A 22,078-nucleotide genomic window follows, 5' to 3' on the forward strand; every position below is an offset into this window, starting at 1 on the left:
GCCTCGGCAGTTGGCAGGAATTAAGAAGGCATGCTCCCCTTGTTTAATTGTTGTTTCTTGATAGTTTAGATGACAAAAAAAAACTGTATAAAACCATAAAGCTTCGGAATTTTATTTGTCGGATCTTGTTTGGGCTCTAATATTGGGACATAAACTAGAGAGTTAATCAACTCTGCCCAAAAATGGGACATTGACTCGAGAGTTAATCTCTTCCTTCCTCCTCTCCTCTTCTCTCCTTACCTTGCCCCATGACACCCTTGGATGAATTTTATTTTATTTATTTGTTTGTTTGAATGTTCTTGCTGTGTAAAAAAAATGGGCTAAATTCCCCAAAACTAACCATAGTTTTGGGTCAAACAAGATTTAGCCCTTCAGATTTAATTTTATTAACTAAAATTGTGCTCCTGCAGAGCAAGGCTAGACCACACTAAACTAGAGAAAAATGTCATTCTATGCAGGCAAGCATATCTAGTCATATTCTATAGGACGTAAAGTTTTATCAAAGAGAAATCAGGTTAGGGCCTTTCAAAACACTAAAATCAGAACAAATTATGCAAGTTATAGCTTTGAACCATGTTCGGATTGCAGAAAAACTCTAAAAGAAAAAAAAAATTATATCAACATATAAGTCCAAACTAGCCCAAATGACCTAATAACACAAAATTCCGAAACAGTAAAATCGCTAGTACGATGAAATTTGACATTTTCTACAATCTATTTTACTAGGATCACAACTAATTGTGGTTTTACATAAGTTTTGAATGTTTAAAGCGACCAACCTTTTTTAATAACTACGTGATCCAACATATACCAGTACTCCCCACACATTGACAGTATCACCATGTGTCAATTTCATTTCACAATCTATGAATCCATGTTTTGTTTGGTCAATAGCTCGATAGCAACAAGCTGTATGGCAGTAACAACATGTACCTTTCTATATCCAGTTTAGTACATTGATGCATAATGCAAACGAACATCGAAACTCACCCCGGGCTAATAACATTAATGTATAGGTTAGTATCCAAAATAATTCCTCCTAGGTTGAGACCCTTCTGGCAAGGATCACCAAGTTTCAACATATCAATTCAGTTTCATAGCTGCGGAGACTTGCAAGGGATACAACTTAAATACAGAACAAACTAAAATCAATGAGACTATTGGCCCTCCCCGGATAGAAAGCTCTCTTTCTAAAATGTTGAAAATGTGAAGATGGACCTGATGGTGTTCGTGCAGGTATCAGCAAGGCCTTGAAAGCACAAAAAGGCTAGAAATATGATTCCAGATGATCAATGACCCAAACCAAAATTAATCACCTCCCAGATCACCAGTAAGGCAGTAATGAATTATTATGATGGTAACCCTGAAATCTAAGCAGGCAGGAAAATTGCTAGGGACAAAAGCAAGAGGTTGATATTCACAAGATGCCATTTAAAACCTTTTTATTCTCCTGTGACATGACATCAGAGTCTATTAATTGATCAGATGCTCATCAATTAGCTGTATCATCATGCTCTGGCGCATGAGAATCACTGGCAGAAGAAGATCCTCTCATTGCTGGGAGATACGACCATGCCAAGACTGTTGTGCCCAGTGTAATTGCAGCAGCAATTGAGACCCAAATCCACTTCCGCCTCCTTTTCCTTAACTGCCTATTACGCCGTGCCATTTCTACAAAATAAGAAACCATATATTACAAGACCAATAATCTAGCAATACATACAATGGGGCTCCAATTAAAGCTAGTACACCTTAAAAAGCTATGAGATGAGCATGCTTAAAACAGGAAATCTCAACAATTTTCTTAATTTGCTCTTGTGCAAAAGCTCCTCACTCTGCACATTTAGAAGGAAAGTAAGGACCGATGTTTTCAAAACAAACCAAACTTGCCAACCAAATTTTACTACAGAAAACTGGTTAGGTCACTGAGTCCGATCAACAGTATATACAGATAATGGTGCAACCACTAGCCAGTCAATCTAGGACAGCAATTTATGAACTGCTTAAATGTTGACAACAATGTTTCAAGCTTTCTAGTTGACTAGATCAACAAATTGAGCAGGAATTTCATAACCAGTTTCATCAATCCCTAGCAGCTATAAGCCAATTACCACCAAATCAGTTCCATCCTTCTAGAAGTACAGCTAATATCTTAGCTTTCTTTTCTTTGGGTCCAATAACTCACATGGTTTTAGAACATTGGCTTGAAGCAACACACTAAGGAAATTAGAAATGTAGCTATAGTTTTTCTTGATTCCACGAGCACCCCCAGTTAAAAATAAATGAGAAAGCTGACAAAAGAAACCTTAAAACATTTAACAAAAATCTCACCTATGACTTCTTGGTTCCTCTGAGACATTTCTCGATTCACAGCCTCATAATAATGAAGTCGATCCCACAATCGAGCAATTTCAAAGTTCTTTTCTTCAACCTGAGCTTCCAACTCTATCTCCGCCTCAGCTTTTGCAATGCCCCTTCCTATAGATTCTGATACAAACCGAGCAAGATAGATTTGTTGGCAAATCTCCTCTGCAGGATTAGAATCTGATGGCTGATCATTCTCTGGCACATCAACAGGAAAAGCAGGGAGGGATAACCCTACCAGAGCTAATTCTTGCCTGATTATCTGCCACTGGTTTTGCATATTAGTCAAAGCCTCCTCTGCTTGCTTCCGCTTCTCTATCTCCATCAACAAACTCAATCTCATTTCTCGCAATTCAGCTCCACTGAGATGAGGAGAAGGAGAAGGATGTGGCCCACTCTCAGAAGATAGTTCTAGCAATAGTAATAAACAAAAGTGAACTTCTGCATTCTGTTATGACTAGCAAACACAAATTTGTTACACTACTAATTTTGCTAAAAGAATACAGAGATAGTTTTGGGAAATGATAACAATTGAATTCCTCGTTTTAAACAGCCGCCTATATTGTATCCATAAGAGTAAACAGCCAAAAAATAAGGCAGAACCAAAATATGTGTTCTTCAATAATAATAATATGCCAGAGTAAAGAGGAGATGACAAACAATACAAAGCATGCATATAGCAAAAGAAAAGACACAACAAAAAGTATAGAAGAGGTAAGAAGAGCAATGGCTCCCCCAGCACCATAGCTGCAGCATGCTATGAGATACTACTTAAATATGGCAGATTAAACGCAAGATGCCAAACAGCATGATGCATGAAAATAACAAAAGGACGGAAACGCACTATAACTTTTCCAATAACAAGATGATCTACCAAAGTAACACAGACAGAAAGAATAGAGTAAGACATGAACACCCAAGTACCTTCCCAAGCATCATAAAACTCTCCCACTGGTATAGCTGCAGTAAGCTTCATAGAACACTCAGCTGCAGTGGTGTCCTCAACATCGGTGTTACTAGTATAACTCATTGAGTCCTGTGGATCAAAGAAATCATCAACGTCTCCATCTCGTTCCCCATTCTGCTCAGTTGGCTTCAACACATCCTTTTCCAAGGTAAAGTCCGTCCTTGTATTACTAGTCCCATGTTGCATAGTACCACTCGCTATTTCCCCATCAATCTTTCCATTAAAATGCACCGCGTTGATAGGACGATGATGGACACCATTTACAACATCCTCTTTACTAGGACTCCCATTTACAACATCCTCTTTGCTAGGACTCCCATTGACAACATTCAAAAGCTCACCTTCAACAGAACCAGGGATGAAAAAAGTAACTGAATGGCCATAACTTGAATCAACAAGCTCATTTTTTCCATTATCCACATTCCCATTCACCTCATTTTTCTCCAATTCCTTCTTCCTAGAAGCTACATCATCCTCTGAAAAGCTCTTCAAAAGGCGTGGCCCACGTCGCTTATGATTAATTATATAAGGCGAAGGAGGAAATGAAGATGGCGAATCAGGAAGTGGGGTCGATTCGGGAGTCGCATACAGTGAAGGCGATATTTGAGGACGATTACCTTTCCTCTCTACCACCGACGCACTATTCCTCCTCTCTAGGTTTGATTTGGTTAAACGTGGCTTCGATTTTGGTGGAGGAGGCTTCGGTTTCGGAACTGGATAGTTGTCGTCCGAACTAGGAACTGACTTGTCGACAAATTTTGAAGCTCCAGGTTCTAACAACCTATCCAAAGCTATTGCAGGAAAAGATGGCATCCTTCTACAACACCAAATCAAAAATCAAAGCTAGAAACTTGAAACCAGAGATTAGTTAACAAATAAACCCCAAATAAAATTCATAATCTAGAAGCTAAATAGCTAAATAGAAAAACACATGATTTGTCAAGTAAATAAGGGGAAATTAGCGGAAATGAAACAAGTTTGACTTAGATTGATTATAGAATCACAAAATTCAAGCTTTAGATACAATTATTCAATGCAGTACATAACAATAAAAAATCATTTCTAGACAAGAAAAGCTTCTAGATTACAAAAATAAACAATAATAACTTCTTTAAAAAAATAAGAAGCAAATTTCCACCCAGCTTTTTAGATGGCTGCACAATTAAAGCAAGTGAACCCCAACTATGATTTTTAATAGAGACCAAAACGACACCGTTATGGTAGCTGAAAAATGGTGTCAACATCAGGTGATGGTATTAAGAAAGAGGAAATGAAGCTAGAAAAAGTTACCTTGATAACGAAGGAGCTGAGAGAGAGAGAGAGAGAGCAATAAACTGGGAGAAACCCTAAAAAGAAAAATCAGGTGGTGGTATTAAGAGAGAAGAGAAGGATCAGGGAAGAGTCGATAAAGATTATTTCGTGCAGAAATAAAAAGAGAAGAAACAAAACGACATGATATTGGAAGGAGTGATAACATATGGTGGTGTCGTATCGTATATTGAAATTCACGACTCTTCCCTGTCCATGAAGAAGGGAAGAGGGAGCAAAGGCCGCTTGCTGCCCAAGTTTCTTGGGGTTTTTCCCTTTTTCTTTGTTGTTGCAAAGAGACAGATCGCCTATCTCGTTTCTTTTCTTTTTGTTCTCCGCAAATATTTGAATTGGCCTTCGGGTTAGAAAATATCTCTCCCACGTACTTCCCTCTTTTTCTGTATTTTTATTTTTATTTTCTCACGCAGCAGTTCAAATTAATTACCACCTTATTACCTAATTTACTATAGTTAATTAAAAATCGTATCACTCCACTGTAATTTTAAAGCCCGGACCAACCTAATAAATTAATTTGAAACTAAAATTAAATTAAGTTTAAAAAAATATATAAAAAAAAAAAAACTTAGCAAATTAACCTGATGACCTAGTTAACCCAATAAAAATCCAGTCAAAAACTCAATTGTAACCTATTACCTTTTATTTTTTTATTAAAATAATATTATTTTTATTTTTAAAAAAAATTAACCCAGTTGAAACTCAAGCCTTGAACTGGACCAGGTCTAAAAACTATGCTCTCAACTATATCATATTATCTTGCCACTCGCATTATACAAGTTCATTTGGAAAATGAATATCCCGTGTTTTTTTTAATATAAAATTTTTAAAAAAAAATTGTATATTTTTTAAATTTAAAAAATTGTTTTATAAAGTATTTTTTATTTGAAAATATATTAAAATAATATTTTTTTATTTTAAAATTTATTTTTAATAGTAATAAATTAAAAATATTCAAAAATATTAATTTAAAAGAAAAAAGAATTAGAAAAACATTTCACAACCGCGGCCAAAAACACACGGTTTAAATTGAAGTGAGCATTTTAATGTGTTCGCTGGCTTGTTAATGTTAGAATAAAAATTTAAATTTCCTTCTCTTTTTTGGGTAGTTACAGCTGGCAGTTAGGTTTCAAATAAGTGTTTGACCACGACAACGGGACCCTTTTTGGTGTTTGGGATAAATGTTTGCTCAGTTGGTGTCTCCTGACTGTTTGGAGATGTCGTATTCGAGTTCTGGATCAAGAAATTGATGTCGTTTTTGGATCACGGGTTGCTTAAATTTCGCTGTGTTTTTATTTTACAGCAGAGCCACACCACACTCGACTGTTCTATTGTTTTGTAAAGTTTAGTATGAGGAGATTTGCCAAGGCGAGGCTCATCATGCGCTTCCTTAAGCTATACTAGATTTTAAATTAGAAATAAAGCCATTCTAACACTTAGGGTTTTTAATGTAGCAATTCATGGTGCCTAATTTTTTAAAAAAAAAAAAATTCAATTGCATTTTTTTATGCTCGAATTCATGGTCAATTTATTGAAAATTATTAAGAACAAATGAAATTGAAACAAAGAATATCAAAGTGTAAAATTAGGAGAAAACATGTGATAGTTGAAAAAAAATACAATATAAATTAAGATCGTTAAAATAATTATTTCTTGGTTTTATCAGTTTTTTGATTTTTTTTTACTTACTCCCAAGTAAAATAATGATTTGTGATTATAGGTGGAATTTCATAGATTGAAGTGTTTAATTATTATTTTTTATTGTGAAATTTGCAATTTTATTTTCTTAAAATTATATGATTATATGTTTTTTTGTTTCTTTTTTATGGTTCTATATTAATTTTTATCCATATCCAAGAGTCAATCCATGGGTGGTAAGATACTTAAATGGGCTCTATCCTCTAAATGTTAACAAAGAGTCAACATGTGGGTAATAAAATCTTCAAAAAGGGCCAACCTTCTAAAAGTCTTTGTATTTTTGTTGTAAATATATAAATCATGTAAATATATATTTCTAATACATGTATGTAAATATTAGGTAGTTATTATTTGTAATGTGTGAATAAGTAGGTCTTGCAATATATTTTTTTTTTTTCTAATTGTAGTAAATGAACTCGGGTTGGGTCAACAAGACCAAAAAAAAAATGTTAGTGACATTCTTCAAACCAATTTTTAATTTAATTAAAGAGAAAAGGCTAAAGCTCAATCAACTATCATCATCCTATAAGGTTTAATACTTATAATTAAAAGTAAAGATTAGGCCTTATAATCGAGCTTGGATCCCAAACATTGTTACAAGTCTTACAAGTCTTTTACTTTTAACAATTAACTCGCGTATACCAAATTTGGCAAATTCTTAGTATATATATACAATAGATACCTTTATCAAAAAAAAAAAAACTATGAAGTAATTTACTTTAGATAAGATATATAGGTTAATTTTATCTTTCATATTACATAACTAACCCCTTATCTAAAATCTCTAAAGACCAGTTATAGTTTCTAACTATCATAAAATTAGGTGGTGATTTTTTTACCTTATCAATCTTAATCAGAACACCGAGATATCCCTTCAACACTTGTCATTTTGGATGAATGAAAACTAATGGCATTGTTATTGAGAGATATTATTAGCTTCATTTGAGATGAAATATTAGTAAGTTTGTGTAAAGATGTTATAATTGTCAAATTATCAAAAAATAAAAACGTATAATACATGTTTATATATGCCTTTGACTATTCTTGAAAATATGTAGAAAGACTTGTCTACAGAATTTATACTTAAGTTACCCCATACATAAAAGGGAATGGATTGTATAATTTTTATAGTTGATAAGTTTTTAAAGAAGCTACATTTTATTCTTTGCAATAAGATGAATGATGCTTTAGTAATTGCTCAACTATGTTTTTTTTATAAAAATAGTGTGTTTGCATAAGGTACCAAAAACCATTACTTCTAATTGAGACAACAAGTTTCTTGGTCATTTTGGCAAACTCCATGGAGGTGTATGATTTCATCTTGGAGGTGTATGATTCATCTTTATAATTTAGTAGCACAGCACATCCATAAAAAGAGTCATTGAATCGAACACTTGGAAATTAATTTGAAACATTTGTGAAGACAAACTAAAGTAGTGGAATTAAGCACTTATACAAGCAAAATTTACATATAATAGTATTAAATATAGTGCCACAAATAAATCACCATTCAAAATTTTGTATAAATAATGTCTTAGGCATGTACTATATCATGTACTAGTTTAAAAAGTTCTTGATATTACTATAGAGAGACATGACAACAAATACACAAGTTATACAAGCTTATATGAGGCAAAAGTTGCAGTAAATCATCACCAAATTCAAGGAGGCTATTGTTAAACATTGTCATGCTAAAATGTTAAATGATATCAAATATTAAAAATCATATCGGATGGGTGGCCTAATAGTGTGTTTGGGCCTACTTAAAGCTATGTTGTTATATTGTTGATCTTCTGAACTAGAACTCCATGAATCCTCAATGGTTTTTTTATTTCATATGAATATCTAGCTCCATCTCCACCTTATGATCATTGTTACTATAATTTTTTGGCACTTGTTTATTTTCTTCTTGAGTAGGTTGTAACATGACTTTTTCATATATATATATTGATCACCACCTTGTTTAATTTCATATTCTAAAGATCGAAGCCTTTCACCTTTTTTGACACCCCAAAAAGATATATTAATGAATTTAGGTTTCATTGATAATGATTTCGCCAAGGTTTTGTTGATAAATTATGTAACTTGATTAACTTCATATTATTGATAAATTAGACTTGGGTTTTTTTTTTTTTTTTTTATGTTGTTTGACATAATATTTTGTATTATTGGAATATTATGCTTCTATGATGGTGTTATTATCAATACCGATAATGGTATCACTTATAATGAAAAAAGTAATGTGTTCCTAACTTCTATATTAGATATGTCTCTTAATAGGTTGTCTAAAATGTTATATGATTGACTTGGATGAAATATGTTTGAGATTGAAATTACTTGAAGGATGATGTAAATCGAGGTTAGTTCAACTCTTTATGTCGGTGTACCTATTTGTAGTGAAAAAAATATAAATTTTAATATTTGAGTTTGCCAACATTAATAGGATGAATATTCTAGATATCTACTTGAATAATAGACTTAGACAAGAAAGCTCTTCTAGTACAGAGTTCACTTTGGTATCAAAGTTACAATCAAAGAACTACATAGGCATCATAGGCAATCTATCAAGATGAGTTAGACACACAACAAGTCACCAAGTATGGTTTTTAATAATGTATTTTTTTTTATTTGAGCATTAATTTTTTAGTTTTGACTTGTTTTGTAATATATGCATTTCATGTCTTAATAAGTTACATTGATACCATATATAAAGGAATTGATATTATTAACTTCACTTGTATGCTAGGAGGGGATGATTTGTGGTTGGCATAGGTCTAGCAACATTGTTTTGACAAGTTAATATCCATTCATTAACTAATTGGATAATGCAATAATTTGATTTATCTAAGGATTGCTAACTTCTGATCCCAATAATAATAATAATAATTTATTTATTTATTTTATTTGATTGATAAGAGACAATCCTTCTTTAGCTTTATCATTCAATAATAATTTTGATTATTTTTTTATGATCTAAAATATAAAAATAATTAGGACAAAAAAACCTGAGCTCAAGTTATGTGCTAGACAGTAAATATTTATGTATTTGATTTGATTGATAAGAGACAAGATAATATATATATTCTTATCTAACCTATAATGCTTTAAATATGTAAATATCATTATTTTCAATGAGTCTTTTTTTATAACTAATTTAAAATGATAATTTTTCTATTCATCAAAATTATATTAAAAAAGAACTTGTAAACATTGTAAAACAATAATAATTTATTGCTAAGAAAATAATATAATAAAATTATAATTTACTCACGTCATTAAATCATTTCTTCAAATATATTTAATAATAAAATAAATAATTAAAGTAATTATATGTTAAATAAAATATTTGCATCAATACAAAGTTAAAAATATAGCAAAATGCAAGATAATAATTTCTTCAAAAATGCATATTTTTTGTCATTATTTAAACCCCACCTCTCTCTCTCTCTCTCTCTCTCTCTCTATATATATATATATATATATATTCTACTTTTCATATCTAATGGTGAAAAATTATGACATGTTTAAAGGGAGTTGTGAAAAGAAAAAAAAATTAACTTCATTTTATATATCTTGTTACCTCTATCCCTCCTTTTTAGAAAAACCAAAAATTGGCTAAAAATTGGCCCTAACACCAAGACAAAAACCTACTTTTATCTACATCTTCACAACCAAATGAGTTTCCATCCTTCATGTCTCCATCTACCTAGATGATTGCATGAAATAAAACTCATTGAGTGCCTGAGATGAACATCTTGAAGCCAGTGAGATTTAGCTTTTAGGGCCTTTACTAAATCTTGTAGTTGATGATAAAGGCTCGCTCAAGATGAAATTGAACTTTACAAGAACCTAAATGTCTTTCCTAGACATATTAATAAGATTGAAGAGATTAATACAAATAATTAGGGTTCAAAGAACTCCCTGATCTGGCCAGAAAACAACCATGACAAACCTCTAAAAATTTGTCCAGCTTTGTTGACTCGTTACCCAATTCTTCCGCCTTTTTCCCTACAATTAAATGGGGCCAGGACTTGAAGGCTTTCTTCTTTGTATGCAAATTCTTACATAGAAACTTAATTGGATAGCAGATTAGGAACAGATATGGCCTCTTTTCATTGAATAATACTTGTTTCTTACCTATTTTCCTTTAAGCATAAATTACAACCTGAAACTCCAACAGGCAATGAAATATCAGATGGACTTGAAGATATTTTAGCCATGGGACGAATGTATTTACAGAATGAGTAGCTTGCTGTAAATAAGCAATCAGCACAGATATAATAAGCTCGGGCTACCGCTCTTCTGAGTTGAACTTGTTCCAAGCTTCCTGGGAACAAACCACCAATAAATCAATAAGAATAGAGAAACTAGCAAGAATGTCCACGGCCTGATGCCTCGGCCTGATGGAACAACAAAACGATGCTCGGATAGAATGCATGCTGTATTTTTTTAACTCGTCAAAAAAAAAAAAAAACTAGATGCTTTTATAAGCAGTACAGGCTACTGGATACTGATGACCATTTGGTGAGCAGGAGTTAAACGCTGCCCTTGAGAAGATGCTGCCTCAACCGATGGGGATTAGTGAGGCAGAGTAATTCTAACCTAACGAGAAGAATCTAGGCATAGAAAGCCAACATAGGGATTCACAACAAAAAAGAGATCTTTCTGTGAAGGGTTTCCCCCCTGCCACATTTGGTGATCCCAACCAATAAATGTATGAAGGCTGTTTTCCAACAACAGAAGAACTGGTCTTATAAATGAATTTAAGAACTAGTCTACCATATTTACTAGAGTTTCAATCATCACTTGAAGCTGTTGAAAGTAACTTGCAAGCCAGTACCTTCAAAAGATCAAAGACCTTCTCGCATATGTACTTCTGCTGAAGACTTGCACCCCGTTGTTGTAATTTGTCAGGATGAACACAAAGAGTGGCTTTCCTGTAAACTTTCTTTACAGCTGCTGAAGTTATAACTTCAGTCAACGGAATTGGCTGCCAGCCACTATCAGGTCCAAGGATCTGCCACAAAGAAATAGTTCAAGTACCATTGTACAGGCTAAATTTAGTGAAAACTGCAGAAAGGAGGCCGGAAATCTAAACATTTATCACCATTAGAAAAACCTAAAAAAGGAAATGAAGTAAACTAGTTGATGGAGAGTATTTAAACAAGTGAAACTCAACCATGACACCTTAACAACACAAAGGAGCTAGACACTTTCTACTTTTAATTTGGCCATATTAAATATTCATTCAAAATTTGTCTTCATATCTTATCCAAGAAAAAGGCCTTAGCAGAATAACTTCCGTTTATTTACATTTTAGCAGCATTAAAGGAAACCAGAAGACAACTTCATTCTTAAAATGATGCGAGGAGAATGAACCATACATATTGCAAAGTTGAAAGCAATGCACGCAAGTTTCCTTCTTTCCCGCTTGACCATCTCTTGACATCAGCATCCAGAGTTTCTGCTAATCTCTGCAAGAAAAATTTAATTGAGTTAAATACATGGAATATGCAAAGCAAGATAAAAGTTTGAGGAATAGCTTCCCAAAAAATTATTACATTTCTCTCTGCTTGTTCCCTCTGAGCAAGAAGATCTCGTGTATTTTTCTCTGCTAGAGCTTTAGCCTGCCATAAAGCCAAAACATTACAGATGAACTCCTTTATATAAACAAATTGATTGCTGTTTACTATGAAGGAAGAAAATCATACCGCACGTTCAGCTGTTCGCCTATGTCTCTCTAACCTTGCTTTACACCTCTGAGGCGACTCACCTTCCACCCCTTCAGATCTCTCCATATAGTATGAACCTTTTTGTACAGCGATGCATGATTCAGAAGCAATAAAGGAGAACAAATATGTGCAAAGGTGTGTACGAAATTTTATAGAAATTCCAGTTTGTGCAGAATACATACCATTATATACAGAGGATGAAGAGCTAGGTCCCATTCCACCATTCCTGGAAGAAGCAGAGAATTTATCTGAGACAGATCTTTCTACTCGTTCTCTTGTCTCAAAAGCAGTCCTTTCAGACATTACTTTTCCGAAAGCACGCTCTCGGACCTCTGCAGTAGCTCTCTCTACTGCAGCACGTTCCCTGAGCCTGGCCTCTAAATATGTTTTATTATCAGCCAATGACTTCTCCCTAGCCTCCACACAGGCCTTCTCTAGCCTTTCACGGGCCTCAGTTATTGCTCTTTCCACAGCAGCCCGTTCTGCCCTATCACAGGCTTCAGTATGTACCCTTTCACGAGCTTCAAGCACTGCTCTGTCAACAGCCATTCTATCCTTTTCTCTTTCTCTTTCCCTCTCCCTCTCTTCTTCCATCTTTCTAAGACATTCCATTTCCAACTCTTTTTCTCTTCTCAACCTTTCAGCTTCTTTTTCTTCAGGTGAAAGGGTCTTGTTGAGATTCTTCATTTTTCTTTCACTTACATTAAACTGCTGAGTTGATCCCAGGGTGCTTCCCTTTGCTTCTAAATCAGCTGGCTGAGCAGCTTCTATTTTCCTTCCAGTCACAATTGACTTTTTCTCTGCCCCGGTTGACATGAAATTGTCCTTTCTGTCTTCCTGATTCATAACAACTGCCTGAGGCATATTCTTTCTTCTCTCACCCCTATCCTGAGCAAATTCCTTGCCTTGATTTGCAGTATCAGATTCTATTTGGAAGGCTTTCTTAGTTTTCTCTATGCTCATTTGTCCAGTTCCATTTCCAGCTTCCCCTGCTTTTCTCATCCTTTCATCACCATAAACCGAAGCTGCTGCATCATCTTCCACTATAGATTGATTCTTTTCATGTTCTAAGTTGCCTTGATCCACACCGGACACTTTTGTTTGTCTATCAACCTGCACATTCACAGTTTCAACTGTTGCTTCCTTGTTGCCAATTTTCAGCCCTGGAGGTACCTTGCTAATTTCTTCATGAGCATTCTCCCCAGTCACTTCTTGTTTCCTGTTCTTCCCCTCATGTTTTCCAACTAATCTAGTTGACCCAAGGTTCCTATTTTCATCTGTCTCACATGCCTGCTTCGCTACCCTGCAGTTCCCACCCATCTCATGTAGCACCCCTAGCTCATCATTCTCAGAGACATCCTTAAGTGTCACCTCAATGTTTCCCAAGTTGCAAATCTCTTGGGATGCATCCCCAATTTCTTCTGGCTCGCATGTTCCTAGTTCACTTGCTTCTCCCTCCAGAGCCTCTCTTAACTTGCCACTTTCAACAAGCTCATTTGTCTCTTCTAGTCGCTTTTCATTTGCTTCTTGTTCTAGTGTCTCTTCAATCCCTTCATTTTCAAAAACCTCTTTAGATTGCTTCTCACTTCCTTCTCTTTCATTAGCCTCTTTCTGTTTTTTCTTATTTTCATGCTCAAGAGCTTCTTTTGGTCTTTTCTCATTCTCTTCACTTTGGCAAAACTCTCTCAGCCTCCCCTCATTCTGTTCCTTCTCAAGAGCTTCTTTGAGTCTCTTCTCATTTTCTTCTCTTTCACGAACCTCTCTTTGTCTCCTTTCATTCTCCTCCCTATCAGTAGCCTCTCCTAGTCTCCTCTCATACCTCGCATTCTCCTCCTTCACAAAGGCTTCTTTGAGTTTCCTCTCATTTTCTTCCCATTCAAGAGCTGCTCTTAATCTCTTCTCCTTTTCTTCCTTTTCATAAGCCTCTCTCTGCTTCTTCTCAGTTTCTTCCCTCACACAAGCCTCGTTTATCCTCCTCTCCTTTTCTCCCTGCTTCAGTGCCTCCTTCAGCCTTCTCTCATTTTCCATTTGTTCAAGAGGTGCTTTGAGCATCTTTTCATTTTCTTCCTGCTCAAAAGTGCTCCTTCCTCTCCTTTCACCACCATCCTTTTTACGAATGAGTTGTTTCTCATTCTCCACACTTCTAATAGCCTCTTTTGGCCATGGCCCTTTCTCCTTGTCCCCTGCAGTCTGCCTAACTTCAATTTTACTTTGTTCTCGTGGAACCTCTACCACGTTCTCATGTTTTTGTGACCCATTAGCTCTAGTTTGTCTCTTTTCAGTTCCTATAGACTGCAAGTTCATTCTAAACCTCTCCTCATCCTCCACTCTGAAAACCTCTTGAGCCACTTGTACCTTCATCGCAAGCCCTTTCTCTCCATGTGACACTTTAGCAGCTTCTGATCTCCCATTGCTTCCCCCATGGTCATGAGCTGGTTTTGATACTTTAGGGTTCTTTGCATATTCCTCCAGTTCATGATCTGCTGTAAATGTTTGTACTTCCTTCCCATTTTCTTGCTGCTGCTGCATTGCTTCCGTGGCTGCCTTTTTCACCTTCTGCCCTTGTTCATGAATGTTTATGTTCTGCAGCAAAATGTTATCATTTTTTTCCGACTCAGTGACTTTTCTGGGCACATTTGTTCTTACCAGTTCAAAAAATTGAGTAGCTTCTTTCCATTCTCCAGCTTCATCAATTCTATCAGATCCTTGAGATGACAAGGATTCCCTTCCATGCTTCTCATCAGAAGATTTTTCTGCTGCATTTCGATGCCTTTTCCCTTCCACTGAATCTGGAATCCTAATCTTTTTCCTTTCCTCCATGACAGAAAACTCAATTTTATTTTCTCTTTCACAAGTGCCCTCTTCATATTTTTTACTACTAGACACATCATCATTCTTGCTCACCCTACCTTCTCTATCCTTCCTATCATTCTTTGAACCTGATTTTGTACGGCTTTGAAAGCCATCCCTCTTCCTCTCCATCAATTCTTTTGCACTTTTAAGCTTGGCTTGAGCTTTCTCCATAGCTTCTTTTATAGCAGCGGCAGAGGCTGCAGCAGAGGAACTTGCATCTACCTCTACATCAAAGTAAGGTGGAGAACTATCACCAGCACTCCCTGAGGAAGCAACACCTTGACAGTTTGGAGTTGATTTACTAAAATCTCTCTTTTTGAAATCAAATGCAGGAGGTGGTCTAGAGGGTGGTGGCAATTGAGAGGGGTAAGTTTTAAGGTTGACATCAGAAACAGTAACAAATGTCTCGTTAGGAAGAGAGACATTTCTGACATATTCCTTATGAGGTCTAACTTCATTTCCAAAAACCAGCCCATCAGCACTGCCATTAGCCGGATGTGACATCGTCTTCCTAAGCTTCTTTTCCCCCATCATTTCCCCCATAAAATCAATATTGAGATGACCATCATCACTCACATGCAGAGGTGGGTACTCATTATCTGTCTTTGGCAAAGACATGGATTTATCAACCATAAAAGCATATCCAGGAACATCAAATAGCTTAGTCACATGTGTGATCCCATTTGTCATATCTTTATTGCTGCTTTGACTAGCTTTATGATATGATATGTTAAATTCCATACTCCCGTCAATGGACTCATGAGAGTCACCATTCGACAAGCATTGGTTCTTTGCTGAATTATCTGACTCTTCTGATAGATATTCAGGATCTTCCGGTGTCCTATGAATGAGTAAAAAGAAGAAACACATTCCACTGTCAGATTCTATCTTGCTGGGTGTTACCAATTAAGGTGCTATTGATTTTTACTCAATGAACACAAACATACAGAACACACAAAACAATACAAGAAATTAAATAAAATAAACGGCCAGCAGTTCCCCATAGGGACAACCACATCAGCATGCAAGCAAAGCATCAATATTTTTATGACTAACTAATCACTTGCAAAATAAACATAAGAGATAAACCCTTTTATATACACATGCCATACACCTAATTTTTCAATGGGCACAACCTCCTTGCACCAGCATACACTAAAGGCCTTCGGGTCTACTTGAAAAGTCATACTCAATTCAAAAAATAAAAAATTAACTTTATACTTTTAGAAATAACCCAAATTTCTCCTCGGAACATCAGATCATCCAGCCTTAAGCTTCACAGAGCACCAATGTATGCGTGATCACACCAAAATCTAGGATCACTGGAGCTAAAATTTCACAATCTATGATCATCCAGCCTTAAGCTTCACAGAGCACCAATGTATGCGTGATCACACCACAATCTATGATCAGTGAAGCTAAAATTTCAAAATTATACCTCGTATAGTTTACCTCATGGTAACTTATCATATACCATAATCTACAATATTACACTTTAAATCGACAAACACACCACCAATGAAAAAGAAATAGAAAAGACCCACATATTAAACTTAGCTTTTAAAAAGCAAAAAAAAAAAGCTAAAACAACAGATATTACACTACGAACAAGACAACTAAAAAAAGAAGGAAAAGAAGACAACGACTACACACAATATTCACACACTGTAGCCAGCCCCTTCACCCTCCTACCCCGAAAGAAAAATCCACAAACAAGACCAAAAAAAACCATAAACTCACATAAACACAAGACATTATTTTTACATTTTAGCACGAAGAAAACCCACAGAAAAACTTGAAAAGGCTGTCAACTTGAAAAGCACAAAATGACCATACCAAGCTTCATCAGAGGAAAAATCACGGCCGTTAGAATGCTCCATCATCAACTCTTCGAAGGAAACATCAAAATCAGAGGCATTAAACCCACCAAAAACCTCATTATAATCAAATCCAGAACAACTTCTAACATCAAAGAAAACATCTTCAGCAGCCTCATTATCTACCAATGGGAGATCAAGCACTGGAATCGAGGAGGAAGCTCCACGTGGCGCGTGAAACGCGCCGAATATCTCGCCGTAGTCTTCCACTCGAGGAGACAATGTCGGGGCTGCTCCAAAACGAGGTGGGGCAGAAAACACGTCGTCGTAGACAGTTTTGCTGGGGTTGGTAAATGGCTTTTTGGAGAGCATGTTTGGGTGCTGAGAATGTGTGAGGTTTTCCATGAAAATGAAGAGAGTTTTGGAAGAGTGTTTTTGGGTTTATTTTATTTTTCTGCGACTGTTTCTCATAGAAAGTGAAAGTGAAATCAAAATGAAAATAAACAGAGAGAGAGAGAGAGAAGGAAATGACAAAATTGGACACTGCATTATTATTCTCATTCCAAATTTTTGAAAAAGGAAGGGTAGGATTGTGTAGCAGTGTATCTTCTTGGTCCTAATTATATGGAACGACAGCTTAACTTTTTTTTCTTTTTTCGCAATGAGTGGTTTCATTTGCAAGGATAGAGATTAGGTTTATGTTTTTGACCTAATCTCAAAAGGAATTAAAATCACCGGATATAACATAAATAAATTTAATTCATGTCATCTTTACAAATAAATAAATAAAACCACACACAAAAAAATGCCACTCCATGATATACTTTAAAATTTAATATGCTTAATAAATTATCATTCTGGAAATAAATAAATAAAATGATTAAGTTTGTAAATATATATATCTAAATCCTATTTGACATTGCGGGGTCAATTGAATTTCTTTCTAATATAAAATTAATTTTTTTTATGTTTATAAATCATTTTATTTTATGATATTAATATTAAAAATAAATTTTTTAAAAATAAATATTATTTTAATATATTTTAAATTTCAATATTCAATAAATATACAAGGAGGAGGGATGATAAGAGGTTCAAGGATAATCAAGTTTGTTTTGAATATTTTATAGTGGCATGGACTAAAGAGTAATTTCCCAAACTGTCATGAAAGAAACGTTGGGTTGTAATAATCGGCGATCTTTAAAGGAGAAGATCGGAAGGGAGGAGGCGGTAGCCGGTACCAACGCGGGAAAAGGAGAGAGAGAGGAGTGGATATTTTAATAATGTGAGCCTACCAGGTTTTGGAGGCATCATATGAATTTTAGGTTTGAATGTGTTTGCCACCAAACTGTCCTCGAACACTTTGGTACACTGAAATCTGGTGTTTGGGGAGGTAGCCATGGAAATCGAAAGGCTAATGATATATGTGTGGTGTGCAGCATCCTTCATGGCTGTCCTTGATTATGCTGGTTTTCTGCAGGAGCTTTCACAGATAAATTATCGTATTTTATAATCATAAATATTCTCAAAAATATAAATAAATAAGTATATATACATGCAAAAAAAAATCTCAAATATTTAAATAATACAATACTCTAGTTATTGACATAATAAATCTATATATCTATATTTATTGTCTACTGGATGATTCAGGTCTATCAATTGCATGATTACATCCAACTCTTTTTTAAATAATATTGTTTTTTTTATCATAGTTTTATCTAGAATTAACCTCTCTTTAAAAATATCAAAGTTAATTATAACATTGAACTATTAGGGTTGAAGATAAAGATAGCAAGGCTATTGATAGATTATTGGAAAAATAACATGAAGGTGTTTGGCATTGAGGTTGAATCTGCTTTTCGGAAAATTTCAAATTTTTTTTTTTTGCTAAAATTAAGTGTGGTTTGTACTTTTTGGATCGTTTGATGTGCTGATATCAAAAATAATTTTAAAAAAATAAAAAAACATTATTTGCATGCTTTTCGGCACGAAAAGCTATTTGAAAAGCAACCACTACCACACTTCCAAACACCCTCATATGTGCTAGTTTTCCGTACACTTTTGTAAAATAGTGTTTGTATTTTAGATTTTTACTTTTTTATATAAAATATTTATTGTATATTTCTAGATGTTCTTAATGTGGCATGTTACTCCATTTCATTTTCAATATTTAGAGAATCTTAGTGACCTTCAAATTTAGATATAAATTTTTTCATATTTTTAATTAAATGATATTTCTATCTTTATAAAAGAGAAAAACTCATATCTACAATTCCCCAGATAATTTATTGAAATTGAATTAGAAGCATAGTGTTCCCGCTGCACTCAAGATCGATGTAGCCATATGGTGCTAATCTCTTCATATTGGCATGAGGCGGCGGCAAGTAGTTTGAAGCAACGTCCAACATTTAAATTTTTTAAGTTAAAAGAAAAACATCAAGGTCTTGAGCTCCTTTTTTGTGTAATTTAATTAATGGACCCAGCTTGATAAATAATAAACAATAAACATTTATATTTTTAGTTTAGGTTCTAATATTTATTAATCATTAAAAAAATAACAATAAGATTTATTATCATGTTTTTTACATGTTCCTTGAAATTGAGATTGAGAGTAGATACAAATTCCTTTTAGTTCATGACCCACCATGTGATATGTTATATAAATAGATAAATGCTCCTGGCAAAAAGTAAAATAAGAGCGGTAGGATAACGACTAACAGCCTGTTTGTTTTTGTATTTTAAAAGTATTTTTGAAAATAATTTAAAAAAATTATTTTTTTTGCTTCAAATCAATTTTTTTGGTGTTTTTAAATCGTTTTGATGTATGATGTCAAAAATTATTTTTAAAAAAATAAAAAATATATTATTTTAATGTATTTCCAAGCAAAATACACTTTAAAAAACAACCGTTATACCACACTTCTAAATACCTTCTAATCAAGAGAATTTACCATATGAATGGTCTAAATCATTAAAATCAATGTACAGTACTTAATAGAATAAAGAGAATGTGTGTTGTTGAATCAGCTGCATGTATAATTTTCTTTGCAATCAATTATTACACAAGTCCTTCCTTAACTTGAGAAAAAAGTTTGATAATTAGTTTTTCAAAGTATTGGATTACAACCCACATGCATAAAGATATATATATTTCCTCAACTTTTTGGATAATTTTGAAATAATAACTTTGAGGTGAGATCTCGAGTGTGCAATCCATAATTGAAATGATGAATTCACAATTATATATATACAGAGCATTAACTCTGACAGAAATCTAAAAAGAAGATGGAGGAAACATATCCATTTACTGTACTTCATGGTAGGGTGTGATTGATTTTCGCCCAACAAACACCGGTTGTTAGGGCTAGCAAGAAAGATTAGGTGACGGCATTAAGAATTCAAGGACCTATAATGATCAGTTATACAGTCCATGTCAACTACGTGGACTGGCTATCAAGAACATGCATGCCATCGCTGCGTTCTTGTGAAGGTTTTGATGGTGACACTGACTGTCCCCACCCCCGGTACTGGAGGCCAAAAAGGGTGGCCACACCCGGCCGGCCACCATCATACTTCACTACTGATATGATTTGGCTAAAAATGAAGCCCCATGGCCATGGCCCTGCCCAGAATAAAAACAAAATTAAGCCCCATCATAGTCAGTGAAAACAACTACACCTAAGCCTTCGTGATCTTGCATGTGCTTTTGTGCTTGCAGCTGACGATGAGTATGGCGTAAGTACAAGGAATAGGTATGTCAAGGAGTTATTATACTACCATGCAAGTACTTGTCAGGATGTAAAAATAATAATAAAACTCCGTTGCTGCATAACTAGCTTTTTACGAAATCATTTGTACATGTGTCGTATTGAGTATTTTGATTTGCTACTATTTGGTTTTATGCTTTAAAAATATTTTAAAAGATTTTAAAATTTTTTATTTTTTTTATTTCAAATTAATATTTTTTGATGTTTTTAAATTATTTTGATGTACTGATGTCAAAAATATTTTTTTCTAAAAAGATTAGGATTAGGGATTTAGAATTAATTTCTTGATTATTAGCTTATGTAACTTATTTTTTAAGTTAGTTGGATAATATATATTAAGAGAAACATTATCTCTTTGATATGTTAAGAGAAATATATTGTGTTTGTATATGATTTTTTTGGAAATAAATAGAAAGATCTAAAACATTTGCAACTTTTACAAAATAATTGTTCAAATATATATTTAGCTTTGATTAAATGCTTCGATTAGAGTCATTCATGGTTCGAGTAAGTTGAAATTTTGCAAGCGCATTCATGACATGCAGTTCTATAATCTAAAAAATAAAGATTAAATTTGGAGCAGCATAACTAGTTTTTTAGACATGAACAATAACCATAATTTTATGATCCACACGAGGTTATTCAAAATTATATATATATATATATATATATATATATATATATAGAGAGAGAGAGAGAGAGAGGAGAGAGAGGGAGAGGGAGGGAGGGAGGGAGATCATCAATAGACATGGATTTATTAAAAAGATCATAAAAACTTCATTTATTTCCAAATTCATCGAGCAATATGATCGTTGTGATGGAATGGTGGATGCAATGAAAAAAGTAGTGAAACTTGATATTGAATTAAAAATGAAGGAGAGGCACTTACTTTTTATTTGTTATAAAAATATGATTAGTGCGAGGAGGGAATCATGGACAATCATACCATTAGTTAAGCAAAAAAAGATGATATAGTTTATCATAGACAATCATGCCATTATTATTAGTACCTAGCAGAATTCAAGAGTGAAAATGAAAGGAAAGATATAGTTTATCAATCATTTAAGGTATATGTGACTAATATAATAACTATAATCTCAATTAGGCCTAGCCAATCTAAGAACAATAATGGTAACAACAATTCTACTTATAAATGCAATCATTATAATCAAATTGGTCATACCAAAAATTGGTGTTATGAGCTTGTGAGAAATATAATTGTGTGATCATACTTGTGATTCATAAAACTAAAAAAATCTATAAAACATCCACTTTGTTAGTTATTGAAACAAAGATAAAAGATGATGTTGCTAAAAAACCCTCAACATTGGTAATAGCTACATATAATGGTGGTAAAGTTTTAAATACTTCTACCCTTATTTGTAATAGTACATTAATAATTGATTATGGTGCCACAAATCATATGACATTTGATTATAAAGAAGTCTCACATCTTAATTCTTCCTTGTAAAAATTTATTTATACTACTTATTGTAATTTGATCCTAATTATTATGTAAGGTATTTTTACCCTTACTAACACTTTGAATTCAGA

General features: G+C 34.0%; 2 protein-coding genes across 3 annotated transcripts; both read right to left on the reverse strand.

Moving 5' to 3' along the window:
• Window positions 1-910: 910 nt before the first annotated feature.
• On the reverse strand, window positions 911-5,006 carry LOC118029995 (uncharacterized). 2 transcript variants are annotated; one of them, XM_073409451.1, is made up of 4 exons: window positions 4,622-5,006; window positions 3,289-4,145; window positions 2,332-2,775; window positions 911-1,671 (listed from the first exon to the last, which is right to left on the reverse strand). In XM_073409451.1, exons 2-4 carry the CDS (start codon window positions 4,142-4,144, stop codon window positions 1,493-1,495), a joined length of 1,479 nt encoding a protein of 492 aa, XP_073265552.1. In that variant the 5' UTR covers window position 4,145; window positions 4,622-5,006; the 3' UTR covers window positions 911-1,492. The 2 variants fall into 2 exon arrangements, with proteins under 2 accessions (XP_073265552.1, XP_034889899.1); XM_035034008.2 differs by having other exon boundaries at window positions 3,289-4,148; window positions 4,622-5,005.
• A 5,363-nt stretch (window positions 5,007-10,369) lies between these two features.
• On the reverse strand, window positions 10,370-17,239 carry LOC118029994 (uncharacterized). Its single transcript, XM_035034006.2, has 7 exons — window positions 16,774-17,239; window positions 12,267-15,778; window positions 12,064-12,161; window positions 11,914-11,979; window positions 11,737-11,826; window positions 11,193-11,369; window positions 10,370-10,679 (listed from the first exon to the last, which is right to left on the reverse strand). Exons 1-7 carry the CDS (start codon window positions 17,157-17,159, stop codon window positions 10,644-10,646), a joined length of 4,365 nt encoding a protein of 1,454 aa, XP_034889897.1. The 5' UTR covers window positions 17,160-17,239; the 3' UTR covers window positions 10,370-10,643.
• Between the last annotated feature and the right edge of the window lie 4,839 nt (window positions 17,240-22,078).

This window comes from Populus alba, chromosome 5, assembly GCF_005239225.2.
Source record: "Populus alba chromosome 5, ASM523922v2, whole genome shotgun sequence".
Classification (NCBI taxonomy): Eukaryota; Viridiplantae; Streptophyta; class Magnoliopsida; order Malpighiales; family Salicaceae; genus Populus; species Populus alba.